The 22269-nt window shown below is 30.3% G+C and overlaps 7 protein-coding genes and 1 pseudogene across 7 annotated transcripts in view; 3 read left to right on the top strand and 5 right to left on the bottom strand.

Moving 5' to 3' along the window:
- LOC113389432 overlaps positions 1-22269 on the bottom strand; it is a 290888-nt gene that overhangs the window by 227813 nt on the left and 40806 nt on the right. The gene's annotated exons all lie outside the window — the stretch shown is intronic.
- LOC113389526 (ectonucleoside triphosphate diphosphohydrolase 5-like) lies at positions 3315-8805 on the top strand. The gene is given in 10 exon segments (XM_026626553.1): positions 3315-3417; positions 3523-3576; positions 3579-3665; positions 4952-5028; positions 5142-5400; positions 5469-5628; positions 5700-5843; positions 5977-6146; positions 8386-8549; positions 8611-8805. Coding segments are annotated over 10 exon segments (1293 nt in total). The 3' UTR covers positions 8686-8805.
- LOC113389525 (zinc finger protein 2-like) lies at positions 13372-14127 on the top strand. Its single transcript, XM_026626552.1, has 2 exons — positions 13372-13409; positions 13569-14127. Exons 1-2 carry the CDS (start codon positions 13372-13374, stop codon positions 14125-14127), a joined length of 597 nt encoding a protein of 198 aa, XP_026482337.1.
- Positions 16118-16591, bottom strand: LOC113389524 (zinc finger protein 525-like). The gene has a single exon (XM_026626551.1). The coding sequence runs from the start codon at positions 16589-16591 to the stop codon at positions 16118-16120; it is 474 nt and encodes a 157-aa protein (XP_026482336.1).
- LOC113389523 (PR domain zinc finger protein 5-like) lies at positions 16788-17141 on the bottom strand. The gene has a single exon (XM_026626550.1). It carries the CDS (start codon positions 17139-17141, stop codon positions 16788-16790), a length of 354 nt encoding a protein of 117 aa, XP_026482335.1.
- Positions 18326-19609, bottom strand: LOC113389522 (zinc finger protein 26-like). Its single transcript, XM_026626549.1, has one exon. The coding sequence runs from the start codon at positions 19607-19609 to the stop codon at positions 18326-18328; it is 1284 nt and encodes a 427-aa protein (XP_026482334.1).
- On the top strand, positions 19993-20472 carry LOC113389521 (zinc finger protein 92-like). Its single transcript, XM_026626548.1, has one exon. The coding sequence runs from the start codon at positions 19993-19995 to the stop codon at positions 20470-20472; it is 480 nt and encodes a 159-aa protein (XP_026482333.1).
- LOC113389520 overlaps positions 20738-22269 on the bottom strand; it is a 4564-nt pseudogene continuing 3032 nt past the window's right edge.

The following is a 22269-nucleotide window of genomic DNA, read 5'->3' as shown; positions in this document are numbered from 1 at the left end:
TGTATAAGCAAGCTTTTAATTATATACATAAAATTTCTGACTTAACTACATTTTTTATGTTATTTACTCTATATATCTGTTACTAGATGACCCGATAGACATTGTCCTGTACCCACGTCTACAATTCAAAAGTTCCATATTTTTCAATATCCTGTCCTATACTTTTTAATATCCTATTCGATGTCCTGCATTTGTGATTTATTTAGGTCTTATTATAATCAGAATAAGAAATTTAGAAAAAATAATATAGTATCTGCGATAAAAGAACAATATCACAATTGATTTTACCACTTGCATATAAATTGCATATAAATTATTATATATATACATATATATATATATATATATATATATATATATATATATTATACATTATACATATATATCATGTAAATATATACCGTGCAACATGAACAAGGTGGATGTAATATTATTCGAGAGTTATTAATGCAATATATCACAAGGCCTGAGAGGAATTTCGAATATGAAGCCAAGAGGGCATTTACCTGATGTAGTACTTCAGAAATTAATATAACACATAATTCAATATATATATATATATATATATATAACGGAATTACAAAAAATATTTCAAACGTTCTTTCCATACAATTTTTTTCACAAAAGCACTCAAATCCCCATCAACTCACAATCGAACCAACTAACCATATCCACCATGTCCATCTCTTTTATCCATATATGCAATATCAATTAATATTTTAATTGCACAATGCCCCCCCATGCCCGAAAAGCCCACATATAAATCCTGTGCATTTATTATATACAGATGTCCTTTTGTGTTCGAATTAATTTCAGTGGAAATGAATGAAGCCATTATTATTTGTCCAGGGTATTAAAGATTAATATTTATAATTATGGTTTTATTAATATACAAGAGATAGTGTGTGTGTATGGACTGTGCAGATGATATTGACAGTATGAAACAATTAGCACTACATTTATGTGGAGTGCCGGAATGGGAATACAGGGGCGAATTGGAGAAAGATTTTATATATATAATATATATTTATATATATATATATATGTATACTAGACGGCCCGACAGATGTTATCCTGTACCCGCGCCTCCAATTCAAAAGTTCCAAATTTTTTAATATTCTTTCCTATACTTTTTAATATGCTATTTGATGTCCTGTCTTTGTGATGCATTTATGGTCTTAGTATGAGCATTATAAGAAATTCAGAAAAAATAATATTAGTATCTGCAGTAAAAGAACAATATCACACTTGATTTTACCACACAACATAATTGCTTCAATAATTTAGTCTATAATTTTCATAATCTCGTACGATATATTAATTGCTTTTCGGCAAATATAATTTCTAAAGTACATTTTTCTTACTAATAATTTAATAAACATTATTGTTTATGTTCAAATCTTAGGTGAATTAATTTGTAAAATATAGTTCATATGGGCACTATTCAATCTAAGATCAACTTGATAAATACTCAATATCCGATGCCGATCAAATGTATTTTTGTTACATGAAACAAAATTCTAAGTCATTTTTTTAATAAGTAGAAATATTGTTTTGTATTGTTAAATAATTTAGTGAAGTAAACCAAATGCGACATGCATAAGTTTAAAAAAATAATGTACATATATGCAATTTTGGACTTGATGCGTTTTTTATTGAACGGAATTATATAATTTCATCTGCCAAACAGATTCTGTTGACTGTATCTTATATTATTTTAATTTCTGGCACATCTTAGCTGCTGCATATATTCTAATATTATCTGGACTCATAATTCAGCTAAATTCAAATTCAAGTAAATTGACATGTCTAGCAGATGGCATTTCAAATGTTTTCAATGTCGAACAATGATAAGTATTTTGTTGTAATTTTTGCCATTTTTTACAATATTACTATAGTTTTATCGTTCATTAAATCTTAAATTTTTCTTTAACAAATTCTAAAAAGAATTATCAAAATCCGAATAACCGTTTGGGAGAAGTATCGAATCATATACACGTACAGAAGAATTATATATATATATATATATATATATATATATATATATATATTCATGAAGGCTTTTGGGGGAAGTGCGGTTTGACAAAAAACCACCAAATAAACCTGGGGAAAGGATTGTCTAGTAAGATATCACGTGTATTTATTTTTTGTCTGAATTTTAAAAAAATCCAACAGTTTCATACGAAATACAAAATTACACGAATACAAAAATACAATTCTAAGTCATTTTTTTAATAAGTAGAAATATTGTTTTGTATTGTTAAATAAGTTAGTGAAGTAAACCAAAATGCGACATGCATAAGTTTAAAAAAATAATGTACATATATGCAATTTGGACTTGATGCGTTATTTATTGAACGGAATTATATAATTTCATCTGCCAAACAGATTCTGTTGACTGTATCTTATATTATTTTAATTTCTGGCACATCTTAGCTGCTGCATTATATTCTAATATTATCTGGACTCATAATTTCAGCTAAATTCAAATTTCAAGTAAATTGACATGTCTAGCAGATGGCATTTCAAATGTTTTCAATGTCGAACAATGATAAGTATTTTTTGTAATTTTTGCCATTTATTTTTACAATATTACTATAGTTTTATCGTTCATTAAATCTTAAAATTTTTCTTTAACAAATTCTAAAAAGAATTATCAAAATCCGAATAACCGTTTGGGAGAAGTATCGAATCATATACACGTACAGAAGAATTTTATATATATATATATATATATATATATATATATATTTATGAAGGCTTTTGGGGGAGGTGGGGTTTGACAAAAAAACACCAAATATAACCTGGGGAAAGGAAGGGTCTAGTAAGATATCACATGTATTTATTTTTTGTCTGAATTTTAAAAAAATCCAAACAGTTTCATACGAAATACAAAAATTTTACGATGTTTTTTGTAACTTTTTTTAGTATAATTAGAGAATCTCGAAGTATTCATCAAGACTTTACTGATCAAACAGATCTCGTTTCTATTTGAGTCTTATTGATCTTGTTGGATCACAGAGTTAGTATCAAATAATAAAATAGGAAAAGTTCGAATTAAATGTAAAAACTTTGTAAATACACGTGGGGAAGGGGGTTTATTTGGAATATTGTTACGTATCCTCAAGGGGATGTCCAAAAATCCTTAAAAAATCGATCACGTGATTAATGGGACGTCCACCTTTCGGACAGTTAATTATGGGACACAGCATATTTCTGTAAAAAACTGGAGGGGGTTTCATACTCAAAAAAAATCTTTATGATGAAATCTTGTGATGAAGTAGAACAGTATTGCATCATTTATTATTTTAAAAATGATTCTAATAAATACCTCAGTAGTTATAACTAATATAACTTACGCTTCTTTATCTCAGTGTTATAAATTGATGATAAATAAAATAGATTACATAACATTAAGTATGTAGTCTCGTGTTTGTGTAATTAAATAATTTGCACTAATATTTGTTATGTAATAAGACTAACATTGAGTAAAAGTATTAATAAATAATTAATTTTTTTTAGGATATAGTACAAAAACCCTGCACCCCCTAGTAGACAATTTTGCACAAAAATTTGGTAAAACACCCCTGTGTTTGCTGTCGTGATAGATGCTGGATCTACGGGGAGCAGAGTTTTAGCTTATAGGTTTCATAGAGGATATTTAGGTAAGTATGTTGTAATTGATACAGTCGACCCTCCTACAACGCGGGCTGAAATTGCGGTTACCCTCTTATAACACGGTACCGTAATAAGCGTTGTTTTCGTTTCGAACAGCCTTCCGTGCAACATTACTGAATGACTCCAGTAACATAACATAAAAAAGAGTGCGCGTAAGGTTCACATTCGATTGAAGTAAAACTGTTTTGCTATCGTAGGAGATGGCATTTAAGTTGAAAATAAATACATAACAATTTTGAATAATGTTTATTGGTAATATGGTAATACTCGCGATGCACATATTAGTGTCAACAATTATACACATTTATATAATGATAAATTATAAATTATATATTTATAATAGCATTAAAAATATTTATATTTGAAAACAATAACGTAATTAAAGTCGTACTTCAAATACGACAAGATCGGTTTGTCATTGTAATTAGTATTTAGAAATGAACCTTCATTAGAGAAATGAAGTAATTGCTGATTAATAACTTCTATAATATTCGTTCACACAGTGGATTATGTTCAAAAACGCCTAAACAAATATTGTTTTAGCAACTTCGCTCATCATGTAATAATAATTGTGTTTGTAGAACTTCATGTAATTAAAATTAACATACATTCATTGACTGCTTGTATTTTTTTTACTTTTTCGCTGGCGATATAATCTCATTCTTTAAACCGCTGAAATATCTGTTTTGAAGTAAAACTTTTTTAGGCGCGACTAGTGTGTAAATCTGTGAAAATGCAACGGAAGAGCGTTACGCTCGAATCGAGTGCTAATGATTCATCCTTCATTTTCGATGATATCATTTCTATACGGGTCGATTGTGATTGGTCGTCGTGTCGCGTGAGTATGATTGCCTAGATTACATTACAAAACAGTTGTACTTCAATCACGTTTGAACTTAACGGGCACTTTTTTTTGTTTGAAAACAGTTTTTAGTTTTTAATCTAACTTGATTTTTTATCATATCTTCATATAAACTCTTCAATTTAATAAATACAATTTATCCTGTCTTTTGTATTTCTTGGTTTCCATATAACGTGGTACAATTTGATTTTTTTTTTTTTTTAGTTTCTCAGAGCGCGGTTCTCATATAACGCGATTGCAAGTTTTCATAGAACACGCTACGATTTAGCTTGAGTTGTACGTTTAAGTCCGAGTTTCTTATAACGGGAGTTCCTATATTTTAATCGCGTTATAGGATGGTTATTGACTGTACAAATTTAAATTAAATTTCTAGAATTTGTAATTATTTATTTTTAATTATTATTTTTTTAGATGGGAGATTAATATTAGACGATGAGTTATTTAAGCAAAGCAAGCCAGGTCTTTCCTCTTTTGCTGATGACCCAAAAAGGTAAATTAAATCAAATAAATAGATAACTAGTTTTAAGTGGCACTTTGCGTTTTCAACTTTTCGTTCACAAGTTAAGAAGTAATGTATTTAACCAAATACTTTTATTTTTTTCAGGGGGCCCAGACAATTGAAAATCTGCTATTTCTTGCCAAGGAAGTCATTCCTGAATCGTATTACTCAAAAACACCAGTGATGGTCAGGGCTACAGCAGGATTGAGATTATTGAAACAGGAGCAGGCCGAAAATATATTAAATGCAGTTCGGGAAGTTATAAATAAATCAGGATTTTTGGTTTATGAAGATGCTGTTGAAATTATGGATGGTACTGATGAAGGGATCATGTCTTGGTTTACTGTGAACTACCTTTTAGGTAATAAAAATATTATGAAAAAAACATTAATATTTTTGTGATGATTTAATTATATTTTTTCCATACAGGACATCTTAATGGGGATACAGTAGCTGCTTTAGATTTAGGAGGTGGATCAAATCAAGTTACCTTCGCTCCGTCTTTGAATAATTTAGAAAAAGGTACTTTCGGATCACATTTGATGACAGTACCATCATTCAAAGGCAATATAACAGTCTTCACCAATAGGTATGTTTATATAAATATACATTTAAATATATTTTATGATACAATAGCAAATATATTTATTATTATTCTAGTTACTTGGGACTCGGTTTAAAAGCTGCCAGACATGCAGTTTTTACGAAAAACAATGGAGACTCCAAATCGTTGTCCAGCCCTTGTATTAATCCTATCATCAAAAACAAACCTTGGGTGTATGGCAACGTTGAGTACAGTATAAGGTGAATATGAAATTTTAAGTCATAATATTAAATTTAACTATTAAAATAAATCCCATAAAATATTATTGAAATTCTGAGATGAGCAACAGAAAAATCTGATTTTTTTATTTTTTTTTTATTTTTTTATTTCCAGTGGCACTCCGCTAGAATCAAAGAAATTAGAAGTAGATTGGCCAAAATGCCGCAAATTATTAGCAGACACCCTGTTACCTCTAGTCGACCCAAAACCTATAGGTTTAGAAGTACAAGATATTGCAGCGTTCAGCTATTTCTTTGACAGGGCTACCGGGGCTGGACTGATAGGTATGCAAGATAAAAAATAATAGTTTGGGAGTAAGATTTCGTATTTTTCAATGTGGAATTGAAAATTTTAGATGAATCGAAGGTTATTGGCTTTTTTCCAATTTTTTATATCTTCTGAGGAAAACATATTTAATAATTAAAAATTAGTGAAGTACAAAATGTTTAAGTTCCGTCTTTCAATATTTTTGCAAAAACTGCATCAATGTTAGATTTTGTTCTTGTTTTTTTTTTTTACAAATTTCAATCAAATTTCATACAATTTGCAATATTTTTATACTACTTAGAACATTTTCAGGCATTTATAAAATTTTCAAACTATCTAGAATATTTTCAGACTATCTAAAGCTAATTATTTAAGAGACTTATCCAGAATATTTTCAGACTATCCATAATTATCTAGAACATTTTCAAAATTCAGAACGTTTTTAAACTATTTAGAACATTTTCAGATTATCTAGATCATTTTCAGATTTACCAGTACATTTTCAGACTATTCAGAAAATTTCAAACTAATCAGAACATTTTCACACTATATAAAAAAATGTAGAGAGCATTTTCGAACTATCCACAACATTTTTAGATTATCTAGAAGATTTTCAGACTACTTAAAACATTTTTAGACTCTCCAAGACATTTTCAGCCTCTTCATGACTTGTTAAAAAGATTTAAACATTTTTAAACTATCCACAACATTTTTAGACTATCTAAAAGATTTTCAGATTATCTGACACATTTTCACAATATTTAAAACATTTTTAGACTATCCAAGAACATTTTCAGACTATCTAAAGTATTTTTAGACTACCCAAGAACATTTTAAAATTGTCCAAAACACTTTCGGAAAATTTAAAACATTTTTAAACTATCCAGCACATTTTCCGACTGTATAATTTTTTTTAAACTATCCAGAACCATTTTAGACTATCTAAAACTTTTTTAAATTATCCAAGAACATTTTCAAACTATCCAGAACACTTTCGTTAAATTTATAAAATTTTTAAACTAACCAGCACATTTTCTGACTGTTCAAAACATTTTTAGACTATCAAAGAACATTTTCAGAATATTTAAAACATTTTGAGGCTATCTAAAGCATTTTTAGACTATCCAAGAATATTTTCAAATTATCCAAAACACTTTAAACCGGAAAATTTACAACATTTTTAAACTAACCAGCACATTTTCCGAACATCTAAAATTTTTTTAAACTATCCAGAACATTTTTAGAATATTAAGAACATTTTCAAACTATCCAGAACATTTTCACAATATTTAGATTTTTTTAAAAATTTTCTGAACGTTTTTAGGGTATTTAGTGCATTTTCTAACTGTTTCTAATATTTAGAACATTTTATTGATTTATTCAGACTATCTATAATATTTTCAGACTATTTGGAACTTTTTTTCAAACTACCCAGAACACTTCCAAACTATTTAAAAAATACTTTCAAACATTTTTAGACTATCTAAAATATTTTCAGACTATCCGGAACATTTTCTTCAAAACATCCAGCAAATTTTTCGACTATCTAGAATTCTTTTAAACTATCCAGAACATTTTCAGAATATTTAGAACATTTTAATACTATCCAGAACATTTTACAACCCTATTGAACAATTTCAGTTTATCTAGAACATTTTCAGACTATCTGAAGTATTTTTAGATTATCCAAGAACATTTTCAAACTAACCAAAATCCTTTCAGAAAATTTAGAACATTTTTATACTAGCATTTTTTCGATTATCGGAATTTTTTTAAACTATCCAGAACATTCAGAATATTCTCAAACTATCTAGAACATTTCCAATCTAACTAGAATATTATCCAACTATTCAGAACGTTTTCAGAGTTCCTAGAACTTTTTTTTCAGACTATATTAGAAGCATTTTCAAACTATCCAGAACATTTTTAGAACATTTAGAAAGTTTTCAAATTATCCAGAGCATTTTCATACTATATAAAAAATATTTTCAAACTATCCAGAACATTTTCAGACCATCTAAGAAATATTTTCAAACTATCTAGAACATTTCCAGGCTATCTGCAAAAATTTCAAATAGAGTATTTTTAAAACATTTTCAGACTTTCCCAAACATTTACAGACTATCTAGAACATTTTCAAATTATCCAGAGCATTTTCAAACTATATAAAAAACATTTTCAAACTGTCATTGAAAAATTGATAACAAACTTTCATATTTGAAAAATTGATAAACCATAAGTCTTTTATTCGTGTAGATCCATTTTTGGGCGGCGAAATAACAGTTGGGGAATTTGAAAAAACTGCAAAAGCCGTTTGCAAAACCGCAAACACCGACCAGCCCTTCATGTGTTTCGATCTAACATTCATATCGGTCTTGCTAAAGGACGGATTCGGATTAAAACCTGAATCGAATTTAAAAGTAAGATAAGATAAAAGACACATTTGTAGATAAAATTATAATACTTATTATATTTTTATAGTTACTAAAAAAGATCGACAACCACGAAATTTCCTGGGCTCTGGGATGCGCATACAACATGCTGAACAAACAGTAAATAGTAATAGATTGGGTGGAAATTTGAAGTGCCTTAAAATGTACATATCAGGGATATTTATGAAACATTCCATAATATCACAATTGCAAAAATAAAATAAATAGTCATGAATCATATTAATATATAATGATAAATAAAGGACTCACCTATAACTCCTTTTATGTGATCGAAAATATTTATTATCCAGTGTATGTTGATGAAACTTTGTAAATAAATGTTTTGGTGTACGTAATTTGTTTTAATTGCACAAACTTGAACTCACTTAAATTAGAACACTGTAAATAAAATATAACTAATTTAAAATACAATTTTTAAAAATTAACAGCATCAAACAATTTCACGTTTATTGTAATTACTTGTTATAATAAATATTTATTACATCATTAACATTATTATTATATTTATCACTTAATATAAAATTTTAAGACTTCCCGTAGTGTAAGTTATAGTAATCGCAAAAAATTGAAAACTAGTGGTGCATGGCATCGTGCCTTAAGGCAAATTGCTGGAACTTCCCGTACCGTAATGAAATATTCGAGAAATTTCTGATAGTTTTCAAATATATTATTAGAAATACTGTAACTTTCATTATTTTTGCTATCTTATTGTTATATCTGACCAAATTAAATGTAAATCATTAATCAATCAATTTATCTCCTGAACATTAACAATCGTCATTTCATTTCGAATTAAATTTCAAAAAAAAATAGTTGCCTAATTTACACAAAATTGAAAAAGTCACAGTCTAAACGCATTTGCAAATAATTCTGTGCGACATTTTAACTTATACTGTGCTTAGCTTGGCGGCATTTTCACATTTTTCAATAGTTTTCACAAAATTGGAAAAGTGCTTCAATATATAAACAGTCTAAACGCACTTGGGTAAACATTTGTACCAGAGTGGCGCTTAGACTGTGCTTAGCCTGGGTAATTTTTTGAATTTTTAATCCAAAATTACAAAAATTTTTTTTAGATTATTCAAATCCGATACTCCGTTCTCTCAAAAACACGATTTGTATTTTCTGCACTCTTTGCTCCGTAACGGCTGGACCTGCCTTTGCCAAAAACTAATCAGCACATCCCCCTATTAATAGGAATCGAATGTTTTTTAAACCATTCAAATCGGACATACAAAACACACACATACACACACACATCCATTTTTTTCTGAGGTACGCTAAAATGTTCAGAAACCTTCAAAACGTCGAGAAATGCAAAAATTTTCATTTTCGATTTTCGGTCCATTACTATAACTACCCTACGATTCCTATTGATAAGGAGACGTGTTGATTAGTTTTTGGTAAAGGCAGGTCCGCCCGTTACGGAGATACGAGGCAAACAGTGCCGAAAATCGCAAAAAAATCAAAAATGAAAATTTTTACAATCTTTACGTTTGAAAGGTTTCTGAACATTTTGGCATACCTTATAATTAGAAAAAGTGGATGTTTGAGTATGTGTGTGTGCGGATACAATTTTTTTGTCGACGATTTCGATTTGAATAATTCAAAAAGCATTTGATTCCTATTGATATGGAAATGTGCTGATTAGTTTTTGGCAAAGGCAGGTCCATCCGTTACGGAGATACGAAGCAAAGAGTGCAGAAAATACAAATCGAGATTTTGAAAGAACGGAGCATCCGATTCGAATGATTCAAAAAACATTTTATTTGTATTGACGAAATGAAGAACTGATGAAATTTTTGGGAAGGCAGTTCTAGCAGTTTCGTAGATTCAATAAAAAAAATGACCAAAAATGCCATTTGGCGGACAAAAATGATCATTAGACATATGCACATTAAATTATCACATATTTTATACATATTTTAATAATAATAACAAATTTTGTTTTTTTTCTATGGGTTCCGTGCCAATCCGTTATACTGCAACGCGGCGCCCACGCGCTTCGAAATTTCATTACTACGCTAACGTATTGCGATTGCTTTGAACAAACAACTTTCCAAAATATTTAAAGTATGAAAAAAATAAATTTTTCAAAATGATCAATTATTTTCTAAATTTTAAAAATCTCAAAATCGATTTTTTTTCGAAAGAAAATTGAACATTTTTTTTAAATTTTAATTTTTGGTACGGGAAGTTCCAGCAATGTGCCTTAAGGCACGATACCATGAACTACAATTTTCAAATTTTTTTGATAAGTTGAAACACAATGCACGTTTTTAACTTCTTGAAGGAGATGTTTCTGCCAAAAAATCCGATTTGATAATTTTATATTTTATCAAATTTGAAAATGTAATTAAATGAGAAGAACAAAAATTAATGATCTGTTTATTTATACGTTTCGGCACGGTATGTGTGTCATCATTCAGCAATTTTTTTTATTTAATAAACAGTATCTAAAAGAAATTTCACAAAGTTTGAAAAGATTAAATTCAAAATATATTATAGATTAAAATAAATTAAATAAGTAAAAAATGGATACATATATTTTAAATTTAATCTAAAAAAAGCATTGTATAAATTCTTTTAGATATTGTTTATTTAGTTTAATAGAAAAATTTGCTGAATGATGACACACATACCGCGTCGAAACGTATAATTAAATAGATCATTATTTAGTGTTCTTTTAATTCGACGATTGGCTGCAAATTAACATTTCAAGAATATATATGTGAACAATATTAATATAAAATATTAGAAAAAAAAAATTAAAAAATGAATTGTAAAATTTGATATTTTGTGGAAAAAATTTAAAAAAGGCTGCACCGATCTAAAAATTTAAACTCAATGAAAACTGAATAAAACTCAATAAGGACTGAATTGATTAGTTTTGCATAAAGATCTGTTAAGCCATTTCTTATTTATAATTAACAAATTTTTCATGAACATTTTTGCCTAAAATCTTGAATAAATTTTGATATTCAAAAACTGTTCGAAAGTTATCAATTGGGAATCGTGCTGATTAATTTTTGGTAAAAATCGTGTAATTAATGTTTTTAATAATAAATAGTAATTAATTTTTGAAAAGTTTGGAATAATGTTTTTTGGACGAACTTTATTTTGAAAAAAAAAACAGTCAAAAGTTTTAGAAGTTACTAAAATTCAATAGTTATTTATTTCATAAGTCGATTATTAAGATTATGCAACTTGCCTTATAGCAAAATGGCACTTACACATGGTTTAAAACTATTCAGAACGACTTAAAACATAACATTTTCTTCAAAAAGTTTTAAATAAATTTATTTGAGCCTAAAAACCATCACAAATATAAATACACTAAAATAATTTTGATAAATCCCACTTTTTCACATGTAATATACTCCTTGGGAGTTGAATTAAAACTGAATTATAATAAATGTATTTTGTAATAATAACATTATAGTATTTCCAGATGGCATTTTTATTGCCCAAAATTAAATGATAGTAAAACTGATTTTTGCGGCATAATTCAAATTTTTAACTTAATTTTTAACTAACTACTTAACCAACATATACATCAGTGAAATAATATTTAAAAGCATTGTTTACAGACATGATATTTATGATTTTATTCAAAATGTCATGGACATCAATATAAAAATATGTCGGGTTTTCCTTCCTGACGAAATTTTGAAATGTTTTCAGAAAGAAACTATTCATTGAACAAAGTCTTTAGAGCCTTATTATGTTTGGTGTAGTGATATCATTTATATATCGAACTAGCAAACCCGACGCACTCCGTTTCGCCACCAGATGGTTTCGGATGAAGAAATTTTTGTTTGTTTTATATTTGAAATGGAAAAATTTGATTTTATTACACAACAGTAAAAAATATATTTTGATTACAAAAATGAAGTGTTTTTTAGTTGAACTTCTCTAAGTAAATGAAAGTGAATCCGCAAATTATCCGTTTCAATGAAGTGCCCTTTGGTAAACCACATTTTTTGTTTTCTGGTCTGACTGTAATACAAACAAAGCGGATGGTTTTCCAACTCGTGAACAGGCAACGTATAACTGCCCATGTGAAAAACAATGATTTTCTAAATAATCTATTTGAAATTTATCCCACAAACACTAAGCGATTGGCCTTGCGACTTATTAATTGTCATTGCGAACGCTTGTCGTTTGAAGTCAAACAAAAGATCAGTCGGAATCATTGGTATGTCACCAAATCGCCAGCAATTTTTGATTGAATGGTGAAATTCAGTGCATGTACTGAATGTATTATTATTCTTTGCGGCAAGAATTGCTCGTTGACTTAATTGCAAGCATAATTCTGATAATTCTCACTAATGTCATTACTCGAATTTTTAATTACGGTGCGTGAAGTTCCAGCAATTTGCATTGAGGCACGATGCCACCTCTAATTTTCTTAGCTATAAACCTTACGGAACCCAAGACCTTTCCAACGAATGCAAAATTGTCGAAATCGGTTCGTTCCTACTATAGTCAGGAAGGAAAACCCGACTTATTTTATATATATGTAGATAATTTACGTTTAAATATGTGTATCATACTTATAATTAAAAAATTGCACACATCTCTTTTCATGATTTAGGCTTGTTACATATAAGTAAGATATAAATGGGTTTAAACTCATATATCGGCATGTACATGAACCAAAAGTATCTGGTATTTAAAACTTTTGCAAAAAGTTCTGCAACCTGCTACGAACACTAGCGCCTCTAGCGTCGTAATGTGCAACATTTCGAGACAATGGCGCCTCTTTTTAAATTCATTATGGTTCTCTATGTCTCTGCTGCCACAAACAAATTCTATGCCGGAAATGTCATAAATTTAGGTTAACCTATTTTAAAAGAGTGTTGATTAAACTAGATTATTATTGTTATTGTTTAGCATACAGCTATTTTTATACGCAGTGAAAATATTTAAAAATGTCAAAAGAATCAATTATGTCTCTGAATGAACAAGCAATTAAAATTGAAGCACCAGAAAATTACCAGAACTTGAGGATGAATTAGATTATCTTGATGCTATTGTTAAATCTGAATCGTGTTCTGAGGATGATGAAACGACTTTAGAAAGATTCATGAATTCCGAGGTGACTATAGAAGAAGAAGTCAAACAGGAGCCAATTGAGGCATTCGCTTATGGATGTGATATTTGTAATCGTTCATTTGCAGAATCACATCAATTGAAAAAGCATATGGTCGTTCACAAGCGTAGTCGTAGTAAAGAACGCCCTTTCAAATGCGAAATCTGTAAGAAGACTTATAAACAATTACAAGGGTTGAAACTACACATGAATACACATACTGGAAAGTTTCCCTTTAAATGTGAAATATGCGGTAAGACATTCAATAATAAAGGCCATCTGCCAGGACATATGTTAATTCACAGTGGTGAGCGCCCCCATGAATGCAATGTATGCAATAAGAAATTCACACTATTAGGTAGTTTGAAAACACATATGATGAGACACAATGGAGTACGCCCCATGAATGCACCATATGCAAAAAGAGATTCACAACATCGTATGATATGAAAGTTCACATGATGAAGCACAATGGAGTACGACCTTATGAATGCGATATATGTAATAAGTCGTTCACCCAATTAGTTAATTTGAAAAGTCATATGCTCATTCACAGTGGTGAGCGCCCCCATAAATGCACTATATGCAACAAGAGATTCACACAATCAAGTAATCTGAAAACACACATGCTCACTCATAGTCAAGTACTCCGCCATGAATGCAATATATGCAAGAGGACATTCAGATATTTATGTAATCTTAAAAGTCACATTCTGACCCACAATAGAGTACGCCTCCATGTGTGCAACTTATGCAATAAAACGTTTACACTATATGCTACTCTGAAAAATCATATGCTCATTCACAGCGATGAGCGCCCCCATAAGTGCAACATATGCAATAAGCCATTCAAACGATTAGATTATTTGAAAAATCACATGGTCATTCACAGTGGTGAGCGTCCCCATGAATGCAGTGTATGTAAAAAGACATTCAGACGATTGCGTACTCTGAAAAAACACATGCTGATTCATGATAAAGAGTAAACTTATAAATGTGAAATATGCAATGAGGGATTTACGCAACCGAAAGGTTTGAAGAGACACATGGCACTTTATGGTGTGAAATTCAATGAATAATTACTAACTCCAAATATGATTGTTTCAAAATGTCATGTATTATTTAATGATTGTAAAATGTGTAATAAATTATCATGTTAATACATAATTTTATAAATCATAGTATGATATTTTATTGATTCTATTAATAATTTGAAACATTGATTATTTTTATAAGTCAAATGTTTAGTTACGGTACAGGAAGTTCCAGCAATTTGCCTTAAGCCACGACGCTATGTACCACTTTAGTTGTATAAGGGGTTTCTTAAATTTTATTTCTTAACTTCCCGTAGGGCAAGTTATAGTAATCGCAAAAAAATCTAAAAAGAAAATTTTTACATATCTTCACGTTTCTAAGGATTCTGAACATTTTGGAATACCTTAGAAAAAATGGATGTGTGTGTGTGTGTGCGGATACAAATTTTCGTCGACGATTTCGGGAGCACCGATCAACCGCTTTGAATAATTCAAAAACATTCGATTCGTATTGATAAGGAGACGTGCTGATTAGTTTTTGACAAAGGCAGGTCTAGCCGTTCCGAAGATACGGGACAAAAGTGCCGAAAACGGTAACTCAGTTAGAACGGAGCGTCCGATTTGAATAATTCAAAAAACATTTTATTTGTATTGACTAAATGAAGAACTGTTCAAAATTTTGGAAAGGCAGGTCCAACGACTTTGGAGGAAAAAGTAAAAAAATGAGCCATTTGGCGGTCAAAAATGATCATTAGACATATGCACATCAAATTATCAGATATTTTATAGAGATTTTAATAATAAGTATACATTTTGTTAACATTCCTGTGGGTTCCGTACCAATGTTTCGTTAGACGCCGATGCGGCGCTTACACGCTTTGATATTTCGTTTTTATGCAGTGAAAGCAGTACGATTGCTTTGAAAAAACCTTCAGAATTTGCAAAATATGTCAAAATGAAGAAAACATTTTTCTTTTAAAAAAAAAGTAATTTTTTAAAGTAATTTTTTGTCCAATTTATAGTTTCTCAAAAATCTTATTTTTCGAAGTATTTTTTTTCAAAAATGTTAATCGTTTTAAAAAAATAATAATTTTTGGTACGGGAAGTTCCAGCCTTAAGGCACGATGCCTTAATTGCCTTAAGACAGAATTCCACTTACAGCTAGTTATTCATAATTATGGAATCTGACCTGATTATTAATATTTTTCTGGGCAGATTCAATTCTCTCAATCTGATATTTACTAATTGTCAGAGTTGATTCAGAAGCACTTAAAAATACAATTATAATGAATATATATATAATTCCATATTATATTTTATAAAATTATTTATTAACAAAATGTGTTATTAGAAATTTTACAATCATTAAATAATGCATACCAATAATATTTGAAGTTAGTGATAGTTCATTGATTTTCATCATTCTTTTCATTTAAGGATACTCTGTCATGTACCTGCATGTGTTTTTTCATAGTACTCAATCGTGTGAATCCCTTATTGCATACATTGCATTCATGGGGGCGTACTCCACTGTGTATCAGCATGTGTCTTTTCAAATGACTTGATACTTGGAACGTCTTATTGCATATCCTGCATTCATGGGGGCGCTCCCCACTATGAATGAGCATATGACTTTTCAAACTGCCTAATTGTGTGAATGTCTTATTGCATATGTTGCACTCGTGGGGGCGCTCACCACTATGAGTGACCATGTGGCTTTTCAGACTACCTAATAGTCTGAATGTTTTATTGCATGTATTGCATTCATGAGGGCGTACTCCATTGTGCAGCAGCATGTGAGTTTTCAGATCACTTGTTGTTGTGAATGTCTTATTGCATGTGCTGCATTCGTGGGGGCGTACTCCGTAATGGATTAGCATGTGAGTTTTTAGATTACCTGATGTCTGAATGTCTTATTGCATATACTGCATTCGTAGGGGCATTCTCCAGTATGCATGCGCATGTGTGTATTGAGGTTACTTAATTGTTTGAATGTTTTATTGCATACGTTGCATTCAAGGGAACGTACTCCACTCTGCACCGGCTTGGGTTTATCCAGATTACTTAAATGTGTATTCATGTGTGATTCAAACCTCTTGATAGTTTGAAAGTCTTGTTACAGATTTCGCATTTGAAAGGCCTTTCTTCGCTTTGACTAGGCAGGTGATTGACCATATGCTCCTTTAATTGATCTGGTTCTGCAAATGATTGATTACAAATGTCACATTCATAAGACTCCTGTTTGACTACTTCTTCTATGAAAATTTCGGACTTCTTGGATCCTCCTAAACATGTTTCATCTTCCTCAGAACACAATTCAGATTTACCAATAGCATCAGGAACATCTAATTCCTCCACAAATTCGGGTTTAATGTCTTCTGCTGGATATTCTGGTGGTTCAATTTTAATTGCCTCATCATTCATAGACATAATTGTTTCTTCCGACACCTCTCAATATTTTCACTGTGTTTAATCAGTAAATATTTACGAAAACAGTTGTGGGGAGTTGTGGGCTAAATCAAAATTTAGTTTAATAAACAATCTAATAATGATTTTAACTGGCATTGATTATTTGACATTTGAAGCAAAGAGTTTGTTTACAGAAAGATGAGACACCTATCATGGCGCGTCTTTTCAAATTTATTTGCCTCGTGCCTTAAGGCAAATTGCTGGAACTTCCCGTACCGTAATTAAAAATCTAGGTACGGAACCCAAAAAAATTACACAAAATATGTACACATTATTAAAATCTCTATAAAATATCTGATAATTTAATGTACATATGTCCAATAAACATTTTTGACCGCCAAAATGACATTTTTTAAACTTTTTATTGAGAGTCCATAACCGCTGGATCTGCCTTTCCAAAAATTTAATCAGTTCTTCATTTTGTCAATACAAATAAAATGTATTTTGAATTATTAAAATCGGACGCTCCGTTCTCTTAAAAACTGAGTTACCGTTTTTGGCACTTTTTGCCCCGTATCTTGGGAACGGCTAGACCTGCTTCGCCAAAAACTAATCAACACGTCTCCTTATCAATACCAATCGAATGTTTTTTTAATTATTTAAATCGGTTGATCGGTGCTCCCGAAATCGTCGACGAAAATTTGTATCCGCACACACGCTCATAAATCCATTTTTTCTAAGTTATGCCAAAATATCAGCAACCTTTGTAACGTAAAGATACATAAAAAATTTTTATTTTCGATTTTTTGCGATTGCTATAACTTGCCCTATAGGAAGTTAAAAAATAAAATTTAAATTGAAAAGAATACTCTAGTGGTACATAGCGTCGTGGCTTAAGGCAAATTGCTGGAACTTCCTGTATCGTAACTAAACATTTGACTTATAAAATAATCAATGTTTCAAAATTATTAATAGAATCAATAAAATATCATACTATGATTTATAAAATTATTATTAACATAATGATTTATTACACATTTTACAATCATAAATAATACATGACATTTTGAAACAATCATATTTGGAGTTAGTAATAATTCATTGAATTCACATCATAAAGTGCCATGTGTCTCTTCAAACCTTTCGGTTGCGTAAATCCCTCATTGCATATTTCACATTTATAAGTTTACTCTTTATCATGATCATCATGTGTTTTCGAAATTACTCAATTCTTCGAATATCTCATAGCATACACTGCATTGATGTGAGTGCTGAACATTGTGTACCTTCAGACCACCTAACGTTTTGAATGTCTTATCGCATTTGTTGCACTTATGGGGGCGCTCATCACTGTGAACGACCATGTGGGTTTTCAGATTACTTTTTTGTGTAAACGTTTTATTGCATACATTGCACTCATACGGGCGTACTCCACTGTGGGTCAGCATATGTTTATTCAGAGTAGGCAATAGTGTGAATGTCTTTTTGCATACACTGCATTCATGGGGACGCTCATCACTGTGAATGAGCATGTGATTTTTCAGAGTACGATACTGTGTAAACCTTTTATTGCATAAGTTGCACACATGAAGGCGTACTCTATTGTGTGACAGAATGTGACTTTTAAGACTATGTGAATATCTGAATTTCTTCTTGCACATATTGCATTCATGGCGGAGTACTTGACTATGAGTGAGCATGTGTGTTTTCAGATTACTTGATTGTGTGCATTTTTTTTTGCATATAGTGCATTCATAGGGGCGCTCACCACTGTGAATGAGCATGTGACTTTTCAGATTAACTAATTGGGTGAACGACTTATTACATATATCGCATTCATAAGGTCGTACTCCATTGTGCTTCATCATGTGAACATTCATATCATACGATGTTGTGAATCTCTTTTTGCATATGGTGCATTCATGGGGGCGTACTCCATTGTGTCTCATCATATGTGTTTTCAAACTACCTAATAGTGTGAATTTCTTATTGCATACATTGCATTCATGGGGGCGCTCACCACTGTGAATTAACATATGTCCTGGCAGATGGCCTTTATTATTGAATGTCTTACCGCATATTTCACATTTAAAGGGAAACTTTCCAGTATGTGTATTCATGTGTAGTTTCAACCCTTGTAATAGTTTATAAGTCTTCTTACAGATTTCGCATTTGAAAGGGCGTTCTTTACTACGACTACGCTTGTGAACGACCATATGCTCTTTCAATTGATGTGATTCTGCAAATGAACAATTACAAATATCACATCCATAAGCGGATGCCTCAATTGGCTCCTGTTTGACTTCCTCTTCTATAGTCACCTCGGAATTCATGAATCTTTCTAAAGTCGTTTCATCATCCTCAGAACACGATTCAGATTTAACAATAGCATCAGGATCATATAATTCATCCTCAAGTTCTGGTAAATTTTCTGGTGGTTCAATTTTAATTGCTTGTTCATTCGGAGACATAATTGATTCTTTTGACATTTTTAAATATTTTCACTGCGTATAAAAATAGCTGTGTGCTAAACAATAACAATAATAATCTAGTTTAATCAACACTCTTTTAAAATAGGTTAACCTAAATTTATGACATTTCCGGCATAGAATTTGTTTGTGGCAGCAGAGACATAGAGAACCATAATGAATTTGAAAAGATGCGCCACTTGTTAAATATCAAAGCGATTTGATAAATGTCTCATCTTTGTAAATCATACTCTATGCTTCAAATGTCAAATAATCTATGTAATGTTGAAATTAGTTGAAATCATCATATTTATAAAGATTAAAATATATTATTATTGATATTGTTTAGCACACAACTATTTTTGTAAATATTTACTTATTATACGAAGTGAAAATATTTAAAAATGTCAGAAGAAACAATAATGTCTATGAAAAATCAGGCAATTAAAATTGAACCACCAGAATATTTAGTACAAGAAATTGATGATAAACATGAATTTCTTGATATGAAATCTGAATCGTATTTTGAGAATGATGAAACATGTTTAGAAAGATTCATGATATCCGAAGTGACTATAGAAGAAGGAGTCAAACAGGAGTCAATCGAGACAGCCACTTATGAAGCAGATAATTTAAAAGAGCATATGGTCAAGCCTAGTCATAGCGAAGAACGCCCTTTCAAATGTGAAATCTGTCATAAAACCTTCAAACGATCAAGTCATCTCAAAAGCCACATGCTGATGCACAGTGGAGTACGCCTCCATGAATGCAATACATGCAATAAGACATTCACACAATCTTTCACTCTAAAAAGACACATGCTGGTGCACAACGAAGTACGCTCCCTTGAATGCAACATTTGTAATAAGACATTCAAAAATTAGATATTTTGAAAAGTCACATGCTCATTCACAGTGATGAGCGCCCCCATGAATGCACTCAATGCAACAAGACATTCAAACTATTAAATCATCTGAAAAGACACAAACTGATGCACAGTGGAGTACGCCCTTATGAATGCAATGTATGCAGTAAGACATTCACACGTTTATGTTATCTAAAAGCTCACAAGCTGATTCATGATGGAGTACACCCGCATCAATGCGGTATATGCGATAAAACATTCACAGAATTAGGAAGCCTGAAAATTCACATGATCAAACATAGTAGTGAGCGTCCCCATGAATGCAAGATATGCAATAAGACATTCCAAATAGTAGTCATCTGAAAAGTCATATGCTGGTACACAGTGGAGTACGACCGTATGAATGCAATGTATGCAATAAGAGATTCACCCGAATGAGTAATCTAAAAAGACACATACTGATTCACAAGGAGAAAATGAATGAACTATTACTCTATTACAAAGTAAGTAGGAACTGTCTCCAAAATCAGATATTATTTATAATTGTAAAATTTATAATAAATCATATTGTATAAGTTTTTTGAGGATAGAAAATGAAGAGGAAACTTTTGTAATAAGCATATATGGAAAAGTTAGTGTAAAACTCTTTTCAAAATACTGTGATAGTTTTTTTTTTTACAAAAAACTGCTTGTCAACGTACTGGAGGATGTTACTATAGAATGAAGAAAAGCACATAAGATTATTCAAGTGGTCAATGATGTATGAGCTTTAATTACATATTAAAATTTGTGAGTTAACTACATTATTATCTATATATAAAATTCTTCTGTACGGGGTATGATTTGATACATTCTCCTAAACAGTTATTCGCATTTTGATAATTCTTTTAAGAGTTTGTCAAGGAAATTTTAGGATTAAATAAAAGATTAAAACTATAGTAATATTATAGAATAAATACCAAAAATTACAAAAAACCACTTATCATTGTTTGACATTGAAAACATTTGCTAGAAATGTAAATTCACTTGAAATTTGAATTTAGCTGAAAATTATGAACCTACTAGATAATATTAGAATATAATATACAAGAAAAATGTAATTTCTACATTTTATTGCGAAACGAAAAGTAGCTGAGATGTGCCAGAAATTATAATGTAAGATACAGTCAACAGTAATGTTTGGCGAATATATGTAAGTCGTTTTTTAATTCAAAAGCCAGAAGAAAAATGGTCCAAAAGCAAAATTGCTAGAAATTTAATTTAAATGAATGGAAAATTGATTTAAAGAATAAATAAATGGAAAACTAAATTAATTGCAAGAAGAATAAATGATGAGTATAAAAACTTAGTATGTTGCCTAATTATATTCAGCAGATGAATTAAATTTTTCACAAATGTGAAAATAGATACATGAAACTTATTTCATCAATTACAGAATCCTAAATAAAGTGAAGAAGTATAAAAAAGCTCATAATATATTCAACTAGATGTAACAAATCTAGATTTTTTGTAGATTTTGAATAAATAAATATGATGAGTTTATTTCCAATACTTTTATTACAAGTTTTACAATCAGTAAATAATACAAATGATTTAATTCAATCATAATATATCAATGATTTTCTTCCTACTATGAATTTTCAGGTGTATCCTCAAATCCTTCGATTCAGTAAATCCCTTATTGCACACTTCACATTTATAAGGACGATATTCATAATGAATCATCATGTGTCTTTTCAGATTGCATAATAGTGTGAATGTCTTATTGCATATACTGCTTCATGGGGGCGTTTTCCATTGTGCATCAGCATGTGAC

The sequence above is a fragment of the Ctenocephalides felis genome, unplaced genomic scaffold (assembly GCF_003426905.1).
Source record: "Ctenocephalides felis isolate EL2017-DRISC unplaced genomic scaffold, ASM342690v1 CF-g0.4_SCAFFOLD_03573, whole genome shotgun sequence".
Lineage (NCBI taxonomy): Eukaryota > Metazoa > Arthropoda > Insecta > Siphonaptera > Pulicidae > Ctenocephalides > Ctenocephalides felis.
Note: the sequence above shows the minus strand (reverse complement) of the source record. Positions and strands in the feature narration are given on the sequence as shown.

What these genes read in the sequence shown, in the direction of transcription:
- LOC113389525 (XM_026626552.1), top strand. Translation starts at nt 13,372, where the DNA reads ATGTCTCTGCTGCCACAAACAAATTCTATGCCGGAAAT. An exon ending in ACAAATTCTATGCCGGAAAT is followed by an intron (nt 13,410 to 13,568) that starts GTCATAAATTTA and finishes TTAAAATTGAAG; the next exon opens with CACCAGAAAATTACCAGAAC.
- LOC113389524 (XM_026626551.1), bottom strand. Translation starts at nt 16,591, where the DNA reads ATGCTAATCCATTACGGAGTACGCCCCCACGAATGCAGCACATGCAAT.
- LOC113389523 (XM_026626550.1), bottom strand. Translation starts at nt 17,141, where the DNA reads ATGTCTATGAATGATGAGGCAATTAAAATTGAACCACCAGAATATCCA.
- LOC113389522 (XM_026626549.1), bottom strand. Translation starts at nt 19,609, where the DNA reads ATGTCAAAAGAATCAATTATGTCTCCGAATGAACAAGCAATTAAAATT.
- LOC113389521 (XM_026626548.1), top strand. Translation starts at nt 19,993, where the DNA reads ATGTCAGAAGAAACAATAATGTCTATGAAAAATCAGGCAATTAAAATT.